The sequence below is a fragment of the Argiope bruennichi genome, chromosome 8 (genome assembly GCF_947563725.1).
Source record: "Argiope bruennichi chromosome 8, qqArgBrue1.1, whole genome shotgun sequence".
Lineage (NCBI taxonomy): Eukaryota > Metazoa > Arthropoda > Arachnida > Araneae > Araneidae > Argiope > Argiope bruennichi.
Genome location: NC_079158.1, coordinates 26410771 through 26434264, shown reverse-complemented (window position 1 = coordinate 26434264; position 23494 = coordinate 26410771). Strand labels below are relative to the sequence as shown.

The window sequence follows — 23494 nt, the reverse complement described above, 5'->3', positions numbered from 1 at the left end:
TAGAAATTTGCAACAAAGAAAACAAAATTACATAGACTAGAGCAATTTCTTTCACATGTTCACGTCTATGCTTTTAATAATACAACGTTATTAACTTGAAGCTTACAAAGTTATTATGTATGATAATTGACTTTCTTTTTCTTATTATAGCAACCAAATTTCAAACAATAATGCATTTTTTCCGTACGGAAAATCCCAGATAACAACACATTATAATAAAATGGTGTATGATGTCATTTGATAGACACACGTAAACACATTCATGCCATATGCCACATTTATTTGTGTACTTCGATATCATTTTTGCTTGTATTTATGATTAACATTAAATGAAATGATTCGAATTATTTTATTCTTGCAATTATTAGAAGTATGCTGAATATAATATAAGCATCTGAATCATATTTGTCACAAACAAAAAATCATAGCGCAAGTGTCTGTTATTATTAAAAATGCTATAATAAAATAGAAAAAAATCCAATACTAAACTCATAAACCGAGATATCGCAACATGATGATGTTTTATTTGATTTGTCTGGCTCGGTTATATCAGCCGATGCATCTTATTGCAAAACTATTTCAATAATACTCGATTTACTGAAAGAATTCCAATTTAAAAATTGCGCTTAAGATTAATTTTTAAAAAATTTATTAAAATTACAGAAGAAAAATTCGATATTATAGATGAAAGAACGGCTTAAAAATAGATTTTGTTCAAGAATATGATCCAGGTTTATTAAGTAAAACCTTTAAATTAAATTATTCTAAATCATATAAATATATAATTAAACTTTTGAAACCTTTTTTGTTTGAGCATTTTCTATTGAAGAAAGCATAAGAACGAAATATTGCATTCTCTAATTTTTTTCATCACACAATTTGTAGATTGTTGTCAACCAGATTGAAAATAAACTTTTTAATAGAAGGCTACAAAATATAAAAAGCATCATTATAATTTGAAAACTGAGATTTCTTCCTTAAGTTGCATATAAAGTAAAACGTCATTGTTTTTTTATGGTAAAGACTTGGCTTCGGGACTTCAAGGCTCAAACCCGATTTTACAAAAATTAATCGAAGAAGCGGATTTGCTGACCAAAATCGAAAAAGCGGAACCGTATCTGGCAGGGTCAAATTATTTCCCTCTGATGTAGCACGAAGCACGGAAATGCAACGAAGCACTAGATACATCCTTGTCATCTGGCAAAGATTCAAAATTATGATGTTCTATTCAAAATAGAACTCGTTCACTTCAAACCATTGAACGCTTAAATAGGTAAACTATGTTTCATATAAATAGATATCTGTAGCAACTCACAATTTTTATGGTGGAAATTATCTGTTGTATGGGAAGGGGAGTGTGTTTAATTTGATTAAAACGAAATTCATATTCTATCATATTAAGTTAGGTGACTACGTTGAAAAATAGATTTTTGTGTGAAGTTATTGTGTGAAATTATTTTAATCTTGAACAGGTTTCTTTTTTAAATGTTTCGAATTTTGTTTCGATGTCTTTTTGGGGGAAGTTACACTAATTTTTAGAATTGCATTTATGTATATTTTAATACTATTTTACATTTTTATGCTGTTTTCTCAAAATCTAATCTTTGAGAGAATTTTCTAACGAAGCTCATAAATTAAGATTTAATGCAAAATTTCTTTGTTCAAATTTGATATAATCATTTTTATATTTTGCAGTTCCTGAACTAGAAACTAAGTAATGTATTCATTTAGAAATATTTTATAATTGTTTCCGTGCTTCACAATAGGAATTTTTTTCAATTTCGTGTTATTTATGAGTTGAACCCCAATATTTAAAGAATGGTTAGAAATTGAGCATATTTTTTGGTTCAGGGACTAGATAATATATTTCTATTTAAGAAATCTGCAAAGTTTTAAGCAAACCTTTTGGTAAACCACTAAATTAGAAGATTTTGGCTTTTTCAGTCAAAGAAAGCCCTTTTTATCAATTTTTAATAACTTTTTTTAATAACTCCATATCTGGAACTAAAATACAGATGCATTTCAGTTTCATAGGGGTTTTTCAATCTTTTCAAAACAAATATTCAAAAGTATAACTATTTTTGAACATTTTTCAAAAAATTCATCTTGAACGCTCTCGCATACCTTAAACCATTCCTTCATCACATGTTTTAAGAAATTTTAAAGGCAATTTATCAAATTTATAAACATAACTACCATATAGAGACTTGAATATAAAAAATTTCGTTTATCTTATCTTTCCCCGTGGAGCTAAGAAAATTTAAAAATTTTATCCTCAATTATTGTAATATTTTAACATGAAAGTATTTATAGGCTGTCATAATATTTATATAAATTGATTTATGTAACATGTACGACAAAATTCCTGTCTACGAACACGATGAAAAATGTCCTGTCTGGTTTCTAATAATTCCTCCTTCCTTTTTAAGTTCGCACTTAGACAGTTTTTTCAAAATTTTATTTAGGTTTTGAAATAAAAATTAATCACAATTTCAATAACTTCAGAGTACATATATGGCAAAAAAACCTTTTTTATACCTTTTAAAATTCAAAAATAATCTTAGCATTGCTTCCAAATTTATTTCACGAAAATGTGTCTTTATAATATTAATTTCCAATTATATTTTGCAAAAATAATATTTTTATCCAATGCACTTAAACTTATTCACGTTAAGACTATATTAAATGTATCTTTTATATATACATTATTGCTGCCTTTTGAGTACACATTATCAAACTTATACAGTTAAAAGCAAATTTTAAAAATAAAACGGAGACTAATCAAGCATAAATCATTACCATGACATGATGTTATATTAGAGATTAGAATCTCTTTTAAATTTTGCATCTTAAAAATATATATTTTTGTTATTTCATTATTTTCAAATTTAATATTGTTTAAATCGAATATTGTTGAAACTTGTCACAGATGTTTAAGATCTGCCCAAAATGTTCAAAATTAACTTAAATAATTATGAAGAAAGTGTCAATAGCATGCACGAAATGGGAAGGTTTTCAAGTTGAAAACTTGACATTTTTTTAAATACCTGACTTAACTTAATGAGCCTTGAGGTGATATGATTAAAATGATGAGATAAGGCTTAAATGTACAAGAGTTTTCACTCCAATTTACTTCGCTTCATTTAGAAAAGGATGGCTGTGATAGTTTTGAAGGAAAAGGTGAGAATAAAAATCCTTCTTAATAAGCGTTCGCTTGAAGACCTCCTTAATAGAATCTGTTTTAATTGTACGGGGAAGAAAATTATGTAACCCTATCATCCTAAAATCCTTAAATCTTCAAAGTGCAGTTAACCAGCAAGTTTGAACTCTTAAGAGGTGTCAGAGTTTCCCCATTAGTTCTGTTTATGACGTCGTTTGTTTTATTCAAGTCAAATTTAATCTTAGGATGATTTTACATGATTTTAAAGGTATCGTCTTCTCCTTCATTTTCTTCTAGATGCAATTAATATACACAGCAATGGTATTGATTGAAAAATGTTGATTAACAGACTTTGGTGAAACTTTAAATTTTAGTTTAAATGATAAAGTGAATGAGAAAAAAGTATTTTTTGAAATTATGCTTATAAAACTAATGATTATTTTATGATGAATCAAAAATATTACTGCATAAATAGATAACATTTGGTATGCAGTTTTCAGAATTTTAGATTTCTATGAAATATGGATGGTATGGTTTAACAGAATATATCTTTTTTATCCAAATTCATGTCACAAAAATAAAGCAAAAACACAACGGGTTGGACAGAAGAAAATTGCCATGTAATTTTATTTCTAGATTAGTTCATCTGTATCTAATTTTAGATAAAATGGATACACGGATTGATTATTTGCTGTTATACTTATTTGTACCTATGTCAAACGAGATAACTCAAAAAACACCATAAACAATTTCTGGGATTTTTGCCTATGATCTTTATATCAAAATTATAGAATTACGTCTAATATTGATCTAAATATATTAAATGGTAGAATGTCTGTCATTATGACTATTTTTATATAGTTCTAAATCATTAATGGCAAATGCTATAACTCAAAAATGTATAATGATAAGTGAATTTTGATATGTGTTAGAATGTCTGTCGGTATGTCCATTTGTATGTAAGCGAACGGTAGGCAGAAAAAGGGCACAACGATGAATACATTTTATACAAAATGCCCTTTTATGATGCCTTATATTTTGATGCCAAAATTATCAAATTCCGACCCACTTACACTACGAGAAGTAGTTAACTTGATTATATATACTTGATATATACTTGTATATATACTTGGTTCTCCCTTATATAATTAGCTAAACTCGTAATTCATCATACTTTATAGATAATCAGGAGAGGTAAAAACACTCTCATTTTTTTTTCATTTTAAAAATTTTACAGGGCATGTTCAAAATAGTTTATATGATTTACCAGCCTCCATTAAGAACTAGTTGGTTCGTCGGTTATATCGGTTTGAAAAACTTCAATTAAATCGCTTATACATAACTTGTTATTTTGTCCATAATTTTTTGCAATGATATTTTTGGGCATTATACAAAAAAACTGCCAAAATTTAGTTTAATTTTAATAAGTAAAAATTTAATTAAAATTTTAAAATAATCTCACCGAGGTGTTTAAAGCACATCTCTACCAAATTAGAAAATTGTAAGTTAAATGATCTATCCTGTTGAGCTCGTTGATAAAGCTCGATCTATACGTTGAGCTGTCACGTACATACACATTCTCGTTTATTGTTAGGAGATATTTGGTTTTAATTTTATGAATTTATAAATTTTATTTCGAAACAGTGGTTGAAAAAAATGTTTTAAAATGCTGTCTATAAAATAAAATAAAATGTTTTTTGTTTTTTTTTTTAGAAAACAAACATTATTTTTGTTTCAATGTTCGAGTGAAAGATTCGAATTTTATTTATTTGTGTGTAAATTCACTGAAGCATATAAAGATAAAATTGTGTATACAGAATTCATAATAAGTATGCGTCCAATTTTATAAAATTTCCAATTAAATATCATCCATAAATGTAATGAAATCTGATGAAACGAGACTTTTATGAGATCAGATTGTAAAAATTATATTTTATGATTTCAAACCTTAATTTAGAATCCTTTTTTCATAATTTAAAATCTTGTGACAATCCATTCTTAACATGAATACAACATTTGATCCGATGACATGATACTCCTTAATCAAAATGCCTCAAATTTTTTACTCGTGCAATTTTCTGAGTCGAAATTTTTTCCTACTATTTCATCATAGATTTTAAATTGCTACAATACTCAATTTTCGTATTTTTATTTTATGGAGCTAAATGTAACAACATCTGAGATGAAAATTGACATTGTACCTTTAAACTTTATCAATTAATGAAGTTTTTTCTTAATCAGAACCTTTTTTTAAGAAAATTTTACGAAATTATGATAATTAGCTGTAATGGCAGTTAAAACTGTAAGCTATAATTATCGCAATTTTTTTTTTAAGTCGCATCAGTTAATTTTTTTTTGCCTATCTTTTAATTTTACTTTCTTTAATTGGGCTATTTAAGTAATTATTCGGGAGTTTTTATTTGGAAGCATATCTTATCGTCAAAATTACGCTTGAAATTTTAACGGAAATTAGTAGCTTTTAGTTTCACGAAAAAGGAAATATAGGCTTAATTTTCAAAAAAAAATGATATATTAATATCAAAATTACAAAGCTAAATGACATTCTACAAACTTTATTGAGAACTTATTGTTGCAGTTAACATGTAATTAATAAAATGGTGACTTAGAACTCATGAATTAACTCTAGGAATAAGTCTTAAACGGTAAATAAAGACAAACATAAAATTATATAAATAAGAACAGATTAAATACAGAACACTTTCATTAGTGCTCAAAAAATGCAAATTTCCATGCACTAATAATTTCCAGCTTCTTTTTTTTTTAATTTGTAATTCATCATTAATAAATATTATAGAATTTTTTTATCACTTTTTTCACAAATTTCCTATCAGATCATTCATTAAATTAAAATGATCGTTTAAATTAAAATTAAATGTAAAAATCTTAAGATAATTTATTGCCATCAAGAATACACAAGAGCACAAAATTTCAAATTGCAAGCATATTCGGATGTAAGGAAAAAAACTGATTACAATATTCAGTCATAGCAAACTTGAAATCGAAGTTAATTAAAAGTATATAAATAATTATTTCATCTTTCTTAAATTTTAATGCCAGATCCTATTAAATTTAAAATAGGAGACACATGGAATCGTATCGGGGGAAAAAAATTGCCAGCCTTAATTTTATGCATTTCTAAAAACATTAAAATATAAAATGTTAATTTCATAAATATTTTAATAATTTACTAATAAAAATAATACTTATGGAAAGATAATGATTTTTTTTTATTTTTTCGGAATTATATCACTTGGCTGCGTATTATTATTAAAATTCCCATTAATTTATTGAACAAAATTATTACTGCATTACAATAAAATAATAATTTGGAAGGATAATTTCGCACCCAAATTATACATTTGAAGAGATTTCGCCATTAGTTCATAACTATAATTTCCATCCTATAGATTTTAAATTACTAAATAAGTTTCACCCACCCTTAAAACCAAAGGGAATCCCCCCCCCATGCTTATGCATATTTAATATGGCGGAATTTATGCTTCACAACCCGGTTACAAAAAGTGAGAATGCATTTTAAACATCTTTAATTTAAAGTTTTGGCTCCTTTTGGACCCCAAATTTGGTTCAGATCTCATCTTTTATTGGTAAGAGAATTCAGCAAAGTTTGATTATCTAAGTTTTAACTGTTCTGAATCATCTTGTTTGTGAGCATCAAATTGTCTGAATGACAAATGATTCATCCTTTAACAAATTTGGTTACTTTATTATTAAATTTATTATAGATCTATAATATGATAAAAAATCTTGTTGTAGATCTATAATATGATCAAAAAGCATATGCTAGATTTCCTTTATCTAACTTAGACTTTCAAAAGTTGGGTTTAATCCTAAATATGGTAGAAATCTGCAAATTTAGATATATAGATAACATTCCAACTTTTAATTAGCTTTGTTGCATTTCTTATTATAAATATTAAATGTATTTACCGTGATCACAGAAAAATAGAATGACAGAAATAGGCTCCAAAAGAATTGGTCGAAATCGGGATGGTCTAAAATATAAATATTCAGAAAACACTTTCGATCGAATTTTTGGCGATTGCAATATTTAATATAGATTGGGAGCGAAAAATGCGATAAGAGCCGAATTCCATGTTTCACAAGATAGAAAAAACTCTCAATCAGTTTTGGCATCTGCACTGTTTTTTAGTTAAGTGGTACTTCTTTCTCTCTTGGCGACCTTGATAACATCACCTTGTTCATATCATATATCGTAGTAATTGTAGCAATGATGCTAGAATTACTGCAGCAATGATGACATAATGCAATAATTGTAGCAATGAGGGCATATGCTAGTGCGTTTTTCAATTACTTATAGAATATAAGATACCTCTACTGATTTCCAGGCTGAATATCTTGGCATATACTGTATTTTAACCCTTTCTAGGGCCGTGGGAAGTATGCTTCCCACCAAATTTATCAATCTTTGTATTGAAATTATGTAGGTTGGCATATGCTCTGACAATTGTTTTTACAAAGACAGAAACTTAGATGCTTCAGTTCTTTATCTTACACAAAATGATGTGTCTTGATTTGTTACTTTATTATTAATTAACAAAATTAATTAATTAATCAAATTGAATTTATCTAATAAGTTAAATGAATCCCTTTTCTTATTTTAATTTCAAGCCTAAAAATATTTTAACATAATATGACTAGAAAAAAATGGCTTTTTAAAGGGTTAACTCGAGGAAATTTTTATTTATTTATTGTTTATTGACATTTACTGCATTTTTTATGTGATGTCTTCACTTTCTGTTTGCATATGTAGCAAGCAATAAAGTAAAAATTTATTATTAATTGTAAAACTAGGTTGAATAGCAACAACTATTATGAACTGCTTATAAAAATTTAACCATATATTTATTTCATGTGTATTAAAAATATTCAGTAAAATGAGTATTAAAATTAATATATGTGATTCAAAACGAATAATGTACTGATTTCTATTGTAAGAAAACCTTTACGATGAAAGCAAACTACGAATTAGAGCAATATTGATTTATCAATGCAAATTATTTAAACATCCGTTGACAGACTATTGGAATAAATACGAAATTTTAAAGATAACCTGTGAAATTATGCACACTTTGAACTGCTTCATAGTGCTTTGTAAAAGCTGAACATACTGCAAAATATATTAAATAAGCTTAAGCCTAATTCTCAGTAAGAAAAATCAATTAAATAAATAAATAATATTTACCTGTAATGGTCGATATATGCTGATTCTGTGATAAGACGTGGAGTGTTCCCTCGGATCAACCACTAAATCAAATAATATGTCAGTACTTGTAGTATGATGGTCAGCAGTTGTAACTACACTTGAGTCAACTACGTCATCTTCAGAATTTTCTTTCCTAAAAGATATTCCTTCTGGAAACTTCGGCTGACTGGCCCTATTTTCTATATTACTCGTATCGGACGAATCCTTTTCAGGGTTTTCATTATCTACAAAATCAATCCTTCTACCCTTAAAATGCTTTTTTTCAGCTATATTTTTCGCAGAAATCTTACATTTAGATGTAGTTACTTCAAGAGACATTTTCTCCGATGTCTTCTTATTCGGAATATTAATTCTTGTAGACATCATTTCATGTGTACTTGTTTCAGGTAATCCTTGCCCTGATATTGTCATTTTAGTTGCATCTATTTCGGAATTCGTGCAGTCAGGAGTTGTGTCACTAGGATCACTATTTTCAGAAAACTCATTCTCAGAGCTTGTCATTGCAAGGGGATTAAAAGATACAATTTCCGATGATATTGCATCAGTTGTGCCTGGTTTAGATTCCTTGCATTTTCCTTCGCATGGAACATTTGGTGTTAAGTTCACATTGTCTGGATTACTGCTAGCGCAAATCAAATTACCTAAAGTTGTTTGTCCCAGTGATTTACACTGAAAATTTATGATATTTGGTACTGTCATTTCCAGCGCTATAGCTTCAGGGGTCAAACTGACAGCTGACATCGATGTAGGAGAATTACCTTTGATGTTTTTGCTTATCGGAATTGTAAGATCTGGATTACTGCTAGAGCAAATCAAATTACCTAAAGTCGTTTGTCCAAGTGATTCGCACTCAGGACTCATCGTATTTCGGATCGTAATTCCGGAAGCTAAGGAGTTAGAATTCACATTTTCCGTCGATATCACCTCAAAAGGGCTATTTGTAGAGGTTTCAGTTTCAGAAACAGATGGTAAAAGGATACTTCCAGTTGGAATCATATTCTTTGAGGACTTTCCTCCAATTGATACTGTTTCAGGGTGTACAGAATTTGTGATCGCAAGTGTAGAATCCATGACATTAAATGTCACACTTTTGGATGCTTCTCTTGCAAGAGTAGCTCTGGTAGTGTCTTTATATAATAAATTCCATAATAGACAAACGCGACATTTGGCTGTACCTTCAGGTATATTTACTTCGGAATTTCCACTTTCTGGGAACAATCTTGAAGTAGTGAAACTTTCAGAAGTAGATATATCGGAAAAGCTGCTTGTAGAAACAATGTTTACTGAAGTTGCTTTTCTAGGTAATTTAGCTCCAGGATTCCTGTTTCCTGCTGTCGTAAGTTTTGGATCCATGGCCTCAGAATTCGCAGTTGCTATTGTACCTAGGGGAATGTTGTTGATAGCTCTCGTACTTCCAGGAGCAACTACGCTGGGATCATTACTTATCGATTTAAAATTATCTGAAATTGTTATTCGAGATGCTTCTGTTAGAGAAATGCTATCTGAATTTGAGGCTTTGGGTAAATGAAATTCAGAAACCCCTTTCTGCAGTTTTATTGCATCAGTTGTACTAGTTGCAGATTTTATGCAATCATGAGTAGTCATAGAATTGTTTGTGCAAGGTCTTTCAGGCATTGTAGTCAAAGTTTCGGCAAAAGTGTCACTCTTGGAAGTCAAACAATTAAAAGGCGAAGCACAAGGAACCTTAATTACAGCAGTCACACTTTTAAAAGAAGTATCTGTCCCTGAGGTCCTACATTTTGAAGTGGTAGTACATGGTGCACCATTTGCAGAAGTCATACTTTCTGATGAAGTGTCGATGGTTCCCACACATTTTGAAGTGTCTGCACAAGGGGCAACATTTCCCGTTGTTTTAAATTCACCAGATGCAGGCGTTATTTGTCTGCTGGAATCCTTCGTGGATATTTTAATTTTAGAGAGACCTCCGGAGAAAATTATGTCTTTAGGATCATTTCTTAAAACAATCTGCTTTCCGATTGTTAAAATAGTAGGAGTAACATTTTCTTCAGTCGTGATTTCTATAAGGATTGAAAAATAAGAAGCAATAAAGTAAACTTCTTCTACGTGAAATTAGTTAAACAAAATTTTTAAAAAATCAAAAAAGAAGATAAATTAAAAGAATAAAACATACTAACAAAATATAAGCAATTAAAATAAAATTGCAACGAGGATAGGAAATGTAGTAATTATTTTAATGCAATACAACGCCATTGTTTCAGATTTTGCATAAAAGCCTTTTATTTCGCTATTACTTTTATAAAAATTCCCACTAAAAAGAAAGTAAATAATTAATTTTAATTTATAATTATTAACATTCTTTTGTGAGATAATAAATAATAATTAAAGTTATAAATAAAAATTAAATATTAAAATACATAATAATTCTAAATGTATTGCTTTGTGTAAATTCATTAATTTTTCAATCTTTAATTTCTTTTAAACTTATTTCTAAAATCTAAGTATGTCATAAAAGTTTTATGCATAAAAATTTCTAAAATGGCATCATTTCCTTTTAATAAAAAACGGTAAAAAAATTAAATAAAATATAATATTTGACATTAAAAACTGTAAACATTACATTTCTTTTATGGATTTAAAACGTAATATAGTAGATAAAAATTACTTACCCGTAGAACTTTGGGATACGAGTAGCTCATCTGCCTAAATGTATTAAAAAAAGTTTTAGCAAATTAATCTTTGAAAATAAGTTTTGAATAAGTCTTTATGGCAGATAACAAGGATTTACAAAACACTTAAGAGTATAATCAATTTGTTTACATAAAAAAATTAACAGTATCTCAACAACAAATGAAAACAATCATCTTTCCGTCTTAAGCAGTAATCAAAAGCTTTTCTCAAAAATAATCACCTCAAAGAAATGAGGTGGTGATCCTAAATAATGTTTATTTCATAAATATTATAGTTAATCATATTTCATTGTTCTAAAATCTTCAAATCAATTTAATCTGTTCATTTCGTTGAATGCAAATCAATAATGTTAAATTTTTCCGTTATTAATTTGTTAAATTTTTCCGTCAGTGTTTTGTAATCACATTTAGTTCTAGGGCCTTACTTCAGTTTTTCTCCTTCAATTTTAAAATTAGCAAGATGCACCAACGTGTATCACGTTGTTATGGAAGTTAAATGAATTAAATCTATTAGATTTATTTCATTATCAGCTTTGTTCATAATCCAAAACATTTGCTTTAATAGCGAGTGCTTTAAAAATAAAATCCTGCAATTAAAACGTTTAAAAGAATATCAGTCTGTATTTGTTTGTTAATTATATTCATTACCACCCGTCTTTGGCTTCCAAATCGTTGTTGATGATGTCATGACCGCGTCACCACGGAAAGGGGGTGCAGTAGCTTCTGAGGGTAAAGACCCCTGAGCACCCGAGGGCATAAGTCTGACTTCTAACTCATATGAAGATGAAACTCACACATTCGCTTGCACAACCCCTTTTTACGGAGGGGGGGGGGGCACATTCACACACCTCACAGATAGAACACAGATGAAGAACAGCCATGCCCGAACCGGGATTCGAACCCGGGCCGCCCAGATCACGGGGAAGATATGCTACCCCTATGCTAGGACTCCGGCTTCCAGATCGTTCGCCGGGAGTATTGACTGTCTTTAATTCAGTTAAATATTTTATGTATAATTTAATGTTCGTTATTACTTCAATTCTTTCAAGAGCAATGTTAATCCCTGTACCACTTAAATCAAAGCATTTAATGCTTTTTGGTTCAGTTTTTGAATTACTTAACGAAGAAAGCATAATTTTAAGTTTTAAAAATACATTTTCTTCATTAAATGGTTAATAATTAATAAAAATATTAATTAAAATTTTAATTAAAGCTTTGATAACAAGTGGTTCAGGAAATAAACCTCTGTGTTTGAAAGAGTTAAAAAAGTAATTTTAAGCGCCAAATTGTCAGATATTAGAACAGTGTCAACTTAAAAATCTTATACTTGTTCTATTTAATAAAAAAATATACCTCCTTAAGGACTTGAATTCCTATGGCCTTCCAGTGTTATCAAAATATAGTTACTTGATTCTAATTTCACACTTTCGTGATGCCGTAATTTCATTTATTTATTCCTGACATAAAAGACACACAGACACTGAATAGAATCTTTCTGTCTTTGTTTTTGATCATGGAAAAAAATCCTGCTGTTAGATATTTGACAAAACAATGGAAATGGTTTGAATTTCTGAGCAACAGTAAAATTTGTGGTTGAAGGTTATACAAAAAAAATATATTCATTATAAATTGTCAAAATTTTGGAAAATTAATATGGTAATTAAATTGATATCATTAAAAAGAAAAAATTTTAAATGTTAAAAAGGTGTAAAAGTTGTTTTTATGCAACAAAATTTTCAAATGTTAAAAGAAAAATGCATCAAAATTTTTGTAATTAATCCAAATACTTATAATTGTAAAAAATTTTGTAATTAATTGAACTTCATCTAATTTTTGATTATTAAAGAATTAATTAATTACATTTCTCGCAATTTTTAATTAATAAGGCACATTTCCCATCCTTCAAATCCTATATGTGTCAAATCTGGTAACTCAGTTTGTTGGTCTGTACGTAGAACGCTAACATATACACACATATTTCCTTTTTTATTATTAGAAGAGATAAAAGATAGATATTTTACATTTAAAATAATTTTCTTACAAAAGTATGATCTCATAAGATCATACTTTAATTTTTAATGGATTGATAGAAAGAATAGTAAGTACATATTAAAACAAATGTATTTGCCAAATTTCGTCATCTTGGCTCTCAATACTAAGATTGTACTTCCATTAACACTTTTATTTAAATTGTTTGATGTTTTAAAATTGGAATTCTGTATTCGATTTTTTGCTCACTTCCTCATATGCTACAATTTTGAAAGTTTCAACTCTGAAATATTCTCAATGAAAATTATCAAATGCACTATTGTAATTTTTCTGAACTATTAATTAATCGATTAATTTAATTAAATTATTATTCTTTGAATAGAGCGCCACCTGGTATTAAACTTTAGAAAAATAAATCCAGAAATCTAAAATATTTTTTAATTAATAAGTTGCTAATTAAGTATTGAAGATAAACTAAATCACAATTTTAGAATATTCAACATTTTAAAACTTTGATAAATGTGTGTTTCAAAAAATTGAATTCTAATAAATTGTTTTTTTAAATGTGGTTTTTTGCTACATAAAATATCAGCTCGTGAACAATATAAATCTTTATGTCATTTAGTGCATTTTTTTTAATTATAAGGAATGAAAATTGACTATTTTAACCACGATTGGAGCGGTCACACTGTAATTTCAAAATGATGAGAATTTCAAACTGACTGACTTTCTTTAAAAATTGCTCAGTGGATCAAAAACGTAGCTCATTGGATCTAGAGGTAACACATAATTCTCAATTAATTCCTGAATAGCAGATATTTATTAGTAAAGAGTTTTTTAAAAATTTTAATTAGTTAAAATTTTGTCGAAATTTTAAAATGCTTCCTGATTTTGATCATAATATCGTTCCAACGACCATTTTAGCAAACTTTAAATTTCAAAATAATTCATCTCTCTATTAGCTGTTTTATTTTTTTGCAATTTTTTTTTCTTTAATTTTAATAAATTTTCAAAATTAGTTTCAAACACAATTTTGTAATAACATTTGACATTTATATAACCATGAGGTATAAAAGAACATAATCAGTATGCATATTTTTGTATATCTATTTTTGTATGTTTCATGAATATATGTCATGAAACGTACAAAAATAGATATTATTTTTCGGTTCATTACTTACAAATATTTTAACAAATTGGAATATTTGTACAGTTATTTTTGTCATGATAAAGGTTTTTGTCTTGATTTCCTTCTGTCAACTGCGTGATGCAAAAATTCTTGAGCAAAAATGTCCTTAAATATCTTTTTAAGAGATTTGAATTACCTTAAATATATTTAAAGAGACTTAAAGTAAAATAAATAATTAATAAAATATAGTAAAAAAATTTCATTAAAATATAAATAAATTAAAACAAATATATAACAAAAATATAATTATTAAAATATATAATAAATGGAAAATAAAAATATTATGAGTAAAATATATTTATAAAAATATATAATAGATAGAAATAAATATAAATATGATATAAAAATTATTATATAAAATATAATATATAAATATAAAAATATATTATTTAAATATGATATAAAATATGATAAAGAAATATTAAAAAATTAATTTACCAGAAAAGAAACTTAACTTTCAATGATTAAATAATTTAATACACAATTCATATTAGAATTTCCTTTCACAACTACAAATACATGGAACGAAGTTTCATATTTAAAAGTCAAAATTTATAGCACATACAGTCAAATTGTAAATAAAATTTATAGTAGAGTAGTATTTAGATTTAAACTAGTTTGATGTTTATTAATACACTTCCACGAAAGTCATTAATCTAGCATTTCTGTTTGCAAATATCCTAGGGATTTATGTGCCCCCAAAATGTTGATTAAAATTTCTAGTAGACCGGAAAGTATTAACTATATTCATACTGTTCATATTACGAATTTTGACTATCACTAGTTCAAACAAATAGAATATCATTCAATAAGAAATTTTTATTAAAATATACAAGCTATATGATTCAATAATACAACAGGCATTTATAGTTACATTTTAAACTTTTCATTCTGTATTTGGTGAATTGTAATATTTTTATTAAAAATTATATTTTAAATGTGATAAATTATAAAAGTAATTTCAAATATTCTACAAAATGGTTGTAAAATTTTCATAGAAAAAAAATTAAAAAGAATTCTTTCAATAATAAGAATTTCTTTTATAGATAGCATGTTTAGAGAATTATAAAAATGCGTCTTTATTTATTTATTTATTTTTACTTTCTAATTCGTATCTCTCAGGAAAATAAAATCTTTAGATTTGTTAATCTCTGGAAAGATTTTCACACATATGCATGCATTTATTTTTTTATTCATTAATTTTTAATTAAACTATTCTTCAGAAAAAATTTCAAATCTGTTGGAGAATTTTAGCACAGTGTAATTAATCAATACAAACAAAAAAAATTCATCTTAGAACTACTAATATTTTATTCTTCTAAAACTATTACCGATTTATTAAATTCATAGAATTGTATTTTCATACGTAAATTTCTTATTACTATTTAAAGAATATATATAATAAAAAAATACTTGACACTTAATTATAGCTAATTACTGTATTAATTTCACAGTGAAATTTAAAATAAACTATCTAATTTAGCAGAAATTAAACTTACAAACACAAACACTTTGAAGAACATATACATATATTTATATTTATTGCCACAGTTATAATTTTATTGTAACAGTGTATGATACATACGCTATGCCAGTTCATTCTAGAAAATGTAAAATTTTCTATTGTATAAATTACAGCTTACGATTGAAGAATAAAATGAAATCAAAAAAATTATAAATATCACCGAAAGATAAAATATGAAAATAAACAAAATAATGAAAATCATAATGAAGAAGAATTCTATTCTCAAATAGAAAAATATAAGTAATCATATAAAACATACATGATTAAGGAAGAATGTTCTGATATTGTCGAGAAATCTCATTATTACCGTCTAAAAATGAAGTCTTTTTTTTTAAAGGAGCCAGATATTGAAATAACATTTTACTTAATAGATATCTTATAAAAAAAACTGGAATTTAAAAACGCTTTTAAGATGTGGTTTTAAAACTGTGCGTGATGAGATTGCTAGATTTGTAGAAGTGAAGTTACCCTAAATATATTATTACCGAAATTCGTCTCGTGAAAATATGAGGGACAGTCATCATGTTTGATACCAGATTGTGGCGTTTTATTCCACAAAAAAAAACACAAATCATAAATATCAAAACATAGCTGATGTAGTGGCGTAAAAGGGGGTCGGTCCGCAGCGGGTACCAGCATTAAGAAGGCAACAAAAGAAATGCTGATTTTTTTTTTAATTTTATATACCGTTTTATGATATAAAATTACAAGCCAAAAAATTTGCATAGACTTTTACAATTGTTGAATGTAGCAAATTGCGAATGAGCGAATGAACGATGTAATGTTTTTGATGATTTCGTTTTATTGTGTGGTGCGTGAAAGGAAAGGGTCTTGTTTCTTTTGACCTGAACTGATGCTCATTTGAACAACCGACTCTGGCAATTTATAGTCTCATTCGATCCACAAATGCTGTTCGCTCCCAAGTCATTGTGTGCAGCTAAACTGTAAATATCCAAGTCTACTTCTCATGCAAAAGAATTAGCTCCGCGAAGAAAATCAAAATAAGTAAGGGCAAAAAAAAGGCGAGCTGTTCAACTCATATATATCAGAGACTTTGAACGATCAAGATGGTGGACTTTGGTTTTTTTTTAAATGAAGGCCAAATGTAACAACTAAAAAAAAGTTACAATTTTGCATTATTAATTATTTTTTCAGTATTTTGTATTGTGCTATTTTAGCCGAAGTAATAAAAATTAGCAGTTGATGCCTTTTTTTTTTGCTGTTGTTGCTGCCGTTGGGAACGCACTGCATACATGACAATGATATGTGATTTATGTTTTTTCTTCTGTTATTTGCTTTTGACAAATGCCATGCCATTTTTGTCAAAATGAGTAGGTTGTAAACACTTGTATTTCCAACAAGTGTTTACACAAGACTTTTTAAATTTTGAAGTAATTTTTTTGTAAATAATTTTGAATTCTATCATGCGTCTGTATATTAGCCATGTATTTGGAGCAACATTATCAGATTTGCTGTTAAATCCAAACATGCAGCTCCAATTCCCTTCCGTAACACTTTTGTAGAGGGAAACCTGAAAGAAAATTTATTTGCTTGGTGTTCTCAGCGAAAGAATACAAAAGATGCTGGAATTTTCTTTATACAAAAAAAGAACTTTGAAATTGTTAAAATCCATCACAAAAGAGAAGGAAATGTGCAGACCTGAAATTTTCAAACATAAAGAAACACGTCTTTTTGGCAATAAAAGGGGGGAAAATACATTAAAGTTGGAGAAAAAAATGTAAGACACCTTTCGAAAGCATTCTTTTGTGGATAAAAAGTTTTTGGAACTAAAAAATAAATAACATGTTTTAAAATTGTAGTCGGAAAAAGAGAGAGACCGATTAAGCTTGATTCCCGCTTGATAGAGTTCAGATTTTGCCTTTTCTTCCCAAATTCAAATAGCATAATTTTCCCCAAAAAGTGTAGGAAGTTTAAGTAATTATTCGAAAACTCTCAATGATACTTACAGATTATTAATTAATACAAATGCATAATCTAATCGCTTATTTTATGCTTCAATTTTCTAACTTTATTTAATTATTTTTTAATTTTTACTTTAAAACTGTATTTTTTTAAAAAAAATTAATGATGGCAGATAGTAGGCAACTATTGATTCTAGTTTGACAATAGAACTTCATGTGAATTTATCAGTATGTAAATGAGAATAAATTTTTTGGCTTATTGTGAATTATGATTATGCCATAGTTTTGTGAGTATGCCATATATGATAGATAATCTTTACCTGGACTTTTAATGCGATTGCGCTAAGTGATACATTCACTTCATATTGACAATTTATTGATAATTGGTTAATGAGAGATAATGGGTTAATGGACTTTTCAAGTAAATAGAGCTCCTCCACTTTACTGTCTTGATGTGAGGACCTATCTTGATTGAAATTTGGTGGACATGCGGTTGATATGAAGAGATAGTGTTGGTCTCTCCCCTTTCCCCTCCTACATAACACGCAAGCATAAATACATTCCCCGGCTTACAGAAAGTTTGATTTTTGGAGAAGCAACTGAAAAATAATTTTTGTCAAATGAAATCGAAAACAACAAAATTTTAATAGACTTGCTTAGCCTTCTTTCTAATGTGGTGAAAAGCTTATAAGCCAGATAACAGCTACGAAGCAAGAGCAACTGCTTTTGTCTTGTGGTCTTGTTACTCGGCTGCAAACCATAATGTCCCAGGTTCTATCCTCACTCATAACAATCCACTACACTAATTTAGTCAATTACAGTCAACAATTAAAGAATTTTCTATGGTTGAAAAGATTTTACATTTTTTCTAAATACATTTTAATAAAAAAAATTTGATATGTGCTGTAAATCGTTTCAGTATCAATTATTTAAAAATTGTGTCCATTTTCCGGTATACTAGAAAACATTTCATACTTAAATAATGGAAATTAAGAAGCAATTTTCCAGTTAGCATTTAAAGTATAAAAAAATGTTTTAAAATCTATATATTTTTAGACCATTGAAGAAAGAAAATTATTAGTTTGTTATTGGTTAAACTATCTAAAATTAACTTCAGCATAAATAGCTTCTTTACCCCTCTAGAATTGACTCAACTGCTCGTCATACGTATCAGTTGAGATCTTCAAATTTTATTTTGGAATGTAATGCAGAGCTTACAAGAGACAAACAAAAGTTTACAGAATGTAACAAATATCATTCGATGTGTTACAATATTTGCTATATGATCGTGGTGTCATATGAATGGATTTCATTAAGCTCTTTCACGACCATTGAGAATTGAAGGTCATTAAGGTCAATAGCGCAAACAATTTCAGATGAAACGTCAAACAAGAAATTATTGTTAAAGAGACAAGCATAACAGTTTAAATTATAATAAATATAAATCTAAAACATAGTTTCTCGCATAATTTCCGTGTAAGTTTATTACTGAGATTATGTTCTTTTTTTATTTTGAATAAGATTGATTTTTGGCTTAATAATTTGTCCACGTGAGTTGTTGCTTAATGTTTCTTCTATTCTGAAATACACATCATAATACATTTTAATAATAAAATATGATGTGAAAAGTTGTATTTTTTTTGTATTAGTAAGACAAAGCCATTTGTATTTAACATCCATCTTTAATGTATGCTGAATGTTAATGTTTACTAATATAAGTGAAAAGATATATACCATATATTTCGGACATAATAGTAAGACTGTGAGAACGTTGACAATTGTAAGAAATTAATCTTTTAAATAAATTCTCAATATAAATTTTTAAATGGAAATTAATCAAATTAAGAAAGCTAAAATTGTTCAGCAATGACAAAAAAATTCTTGCTTTTATCTTTATACTCATCTCAAAACGTTCTGTTAATATTAATCATCGTATTAATTTTTCTATAGCTCATGTTGGAAAAGGAAAAAAAATCAAATTAAATTAAAAAGAAACAAAATCGTTTGGAATATTAAAATAATTTGCATAGATAATTAGTTTCCAAGGAATTTGCTTTTTATTGGATGGAAATAGAAATAAATGTTTCTTTCGATTAAGTCGTTAAAACAAAGAATATGTAGGAATTATTTTTCTCGATTAATTTTTAAATTAAAAATACATATTTAAATCACAGTATCTTTTTAATTTAAAAACAATCACTTCATTGTTTTCTCCAAAGAGATTTGGAATTCTTTCTTTGTGATATAATAAATACTTATCAATATTTGCACTTTTTATAGATTTTTTTCTAGCGTGATCTTCATATTTAAAGATGCACTGTTTCTATTGATATTTTTACTCTTTTTCTAATACGCCGTAATTTTGAAATTTTCTCCGCTTATTTATTTACGTTGGTTATGTGTTCACTTTTTTACTATTTTCAAAACTTTATAATCAATCAAAAAAAAGTTATTTATATTTTTATTCTCATAGAGAATTTCAGAAAAAAACTATTTAAAGATTCCATTATATTAATAATAAAAATAATATTTTGATATCATTGACTCAATTATTCAATATCTACTAAAGTTTAATTAACAGACAAAATAATTATTTTGGTAAGCTTCTTTTATTTATAAGCAAACTTAAACTAACGGCTGTTTATATTAATTTTAAGTTTAACTATTTGTTTAAAAGACGATGCACGTTATATTTCTAAAATTGATTTCATAGGCTAATAAATTATGTGAAGAATATAATTATAAAAGTTAAATTAATATCATCATAATAATACGATATTATTTTTCGAATAATTGATTTGTAGGCATCTTTTTTTATATGTATTTGAACTCTTTTTTTTTCCAAAAAAATTGTCCTGTTTCAGTATTTGTTGATTGTTCAAAAGATTCCGTAAAAGTGGTTAAAACAAATTCCTACTATTAAAAGTTTGTGGCCAATTGCTCTCTTTTGCATAAGATAAAATTAAGCAGAGAAAAAGTAAAGCTTAGAGAGTAGTTTCCAGTATTCGTAACAATTGAGCAATTCAGATCTTGAACTGGAAAACGACCATTTGTAACTTTTACAAATTTTTGATTTGATTTTTCCAATGACTGGTAGGGTATCTTGATTTTATAATCTGTTCAAGACATGTGTTTGATATTGTTGACGCAGTGATCAATGATTTTTCGAAAATGAGCGAGATATATCGAATACAGAATTCCGCCATACATTTCAGTCAGCTTGTGTGTGTGTGTGTGTGTGTGTGTGTGTGTGTGTGTGTGTGTGTGTGTGTGTGTGTGTGTGTGTGTGTGTGTGTGTGTGTGTGTGTGTGTGTGTGTGTGTGTGTGTGTGTGTGTGTGTGTGTGTGTGTGTGTGTGTGTGTGTGTGTGTGTGTGTGTGTGTGTGTGTGTGTGTGTGTGTCCTTATTATATATGTAATAAAGATAGAAAGATGATATAAAACAAAAGAATCAAGGCACTAATTACTCATGAAAAAATAAAGTCGGTGTTGGCCGCCAGTGCATTGTCAGTAAATAGTATACAACAATTAAGTACAGAGATACTGTCTTCACTTCATATGCTATAATGGATGAATATGGATAGAAATGAAAATGTGATGAAAAATGGAGCAATAGCTGTAAATGAGTAAAAAGTGCATAATAGTTCAAAATAAATCAAATATGGATACAAATGAGAGACGCCATATGAAGAAATTAAAAGAAAATCAAGAGATAACAAATAGAAAAAGCAATACGAAGGACATATCTGTCGATTGGTTTGCTGGATGTTAACGGTGTATCAAATTTCAAAGCTTTAGCTGTTGAAGGTATTGCCAGTTGAAAACTAGTAAAATTTGGTTTATCGTTATTTATATATATATATAAAGAGAGAGAGAGAGATCAAAATATGTATGTATATGAGGAATGGTTTCATAAAAAAATAACGCTATAGGTAGTTTTCCAAAGGAATCTACTTAACAAAAATACTTTTTTATGATGAAAAATGATAATAAATATATTATAAGTAATTTTTATCATGCTACATTTATATTTCTTTCTAAAAATTAAACTTGTCAGTGACATTACCTGTATTGATTCCTTAATGGGTTCTGTTATTGCTTTCTGCTGTTCCATCACCCTACGAAATAAATTCAACCAAAGTTGGTATTCATTCTTCCATATCAGAAGTCTTCTGTTGTAATCCTGGAAAGATATGGAAAAGTTTTTTTATTTATGAAGACTAGTTAGGGTTTCCAAGGATTTCTTTTTTTTTTCAAACTAACAAAAATTTAATTACTAATAATACTCCTGCAATAACTAATGAAGATTATGTAATACACATAACATAAAGCTGACTTTGTTCTAAATATGGATGTAAATTAATAGTAGTGTAAAGATAACAAAAATACAATGGGTGTTCAAATGAAAAGGTACGAAATGACACTGTGGGTATAAATGAAAACTTTATTCAAAGTATACACCATAGGCCTGAGCATAACGATCCCATTGATTAACGAGCCGAAGGATTCCTTGTTCCCGGAATTCCTGTGACCGTGACGAAACCCAATCCTTCACAGCTTCCTTGAATTTTCCGTCCGAGTTGATGCGCTTCCCTTTCATATGTTTTTTCAGGAGACCAAACACATAAAAATCGCAGGGCGACATGTCCGGGTTGTAGGACGGATGGTCGAGCTGCTCGCACTGGAATTTTGCTAGTTCCGCTTGTGTGATCCTAAAGACATGTGGAAGTGCGTTATCATGAAGCTGAACCACACCCTCCATGAGTAGCCCAGTCTTTTGTTCTTGATGGACCTGTGTAGTCTTCAGAGTGTCTCACAATACACATAGGAGTTAATGGTTCTTCTGTGCTCGTGGAATTCAACAAATAGCTGAGCTTGGACGGTGAACTCAAGAACGCTGTGAAGTACTGGGTCTCTTCACGGCCACAGGAATTCTAGGAACAAGAAATCCTTCAGCTCGTTAATCAATGGGATCGTTGTGCTCAGGCCTACAGCGTTTACTTTGGTGTGAATAAAGTCTTCATTCATACATTTTCATTTGAACACCCTTGTACTTTATATCTTTTTAAAATCTTTAGATGAAAATTAATCAACAAAATAACACGGAGATCGTATAAACATTTTTAGACGCTTATATTCTATGCCCACTGTTAAAATTACCCCACTGTTTTTCAAAATATGAAATGCAAAGAGTGAAAATTAAAAACTGCAATGAAATGGAAAAAAATAGTTTGTTCAAAAACTGTTTAGCACTAGTTATGCTAATTAATATGAAGTTGCCATGTCAGATAGTGAAATAAAAATTTAGGCAACTCGTAAATTAAAGTAGAAATGTTTTTATCTTCGGAACAAAGTATAAAAAAAACTGCACGTGAAGTATCCCTGAACGTATCCCATATTTTAATTAATAATGTATTACCATAAAGGACAAAGGAGCACTGATTTGTAAAATATAAATGAATAAAAGTATTTTATATGAAAAGACTGTTATATAAAGATAAAATATAGGCTATTTTTTAATTCCTTTTTATCTTAACCAATTTTTAATACACAGTAATCTCTTGCCTTTCATAATTTATATTTCACCTTTAGAATCTTGAATAAATGGTGCTCATTAAAAAAAGATTTTTGAAAATTTTAATGAGATTTTTAACTAAAATTTATTCAAATATTTAATATTTATCCTCAATAAATTCACGGAATATAATTGCACTTAATTTATTTTGCACTTTCTTAAGAAAAAATGTATTATATCAATTGTATCTCAGTACGATTG

The 23494-nt window shown here is 28.0% G+C and overlaps 1 protein-coding gene across 1 annotated transcript in view; it reads right to left on the bottom strand.

Moving 5' to 3' along the window:
- LOC129981378 (uncharacterized) overlaps positions 1-23494 on the bottom strand; it is a 65929-nt gene that overhangs the window by 29815 nt on the left and 12620 nt on the right. The window contains exons 5-7 of the mRNA XM_056092205.1: positions 21785-21901; positions 11075-11108; positions 8406-10465 (exon numbers count right to left, since the gene is read on the bottom strand). Of these exons, the coding sequence (XP_055948180.1) occupies positions 8406-10465; positions 11075-11108; positions 21785-21901 (2211 nt within the window). The remainder of the gene's footprint in view (positions 1-8405; positions 10466-11074; positions 11109-21784; positions 21902-23494) is intronic.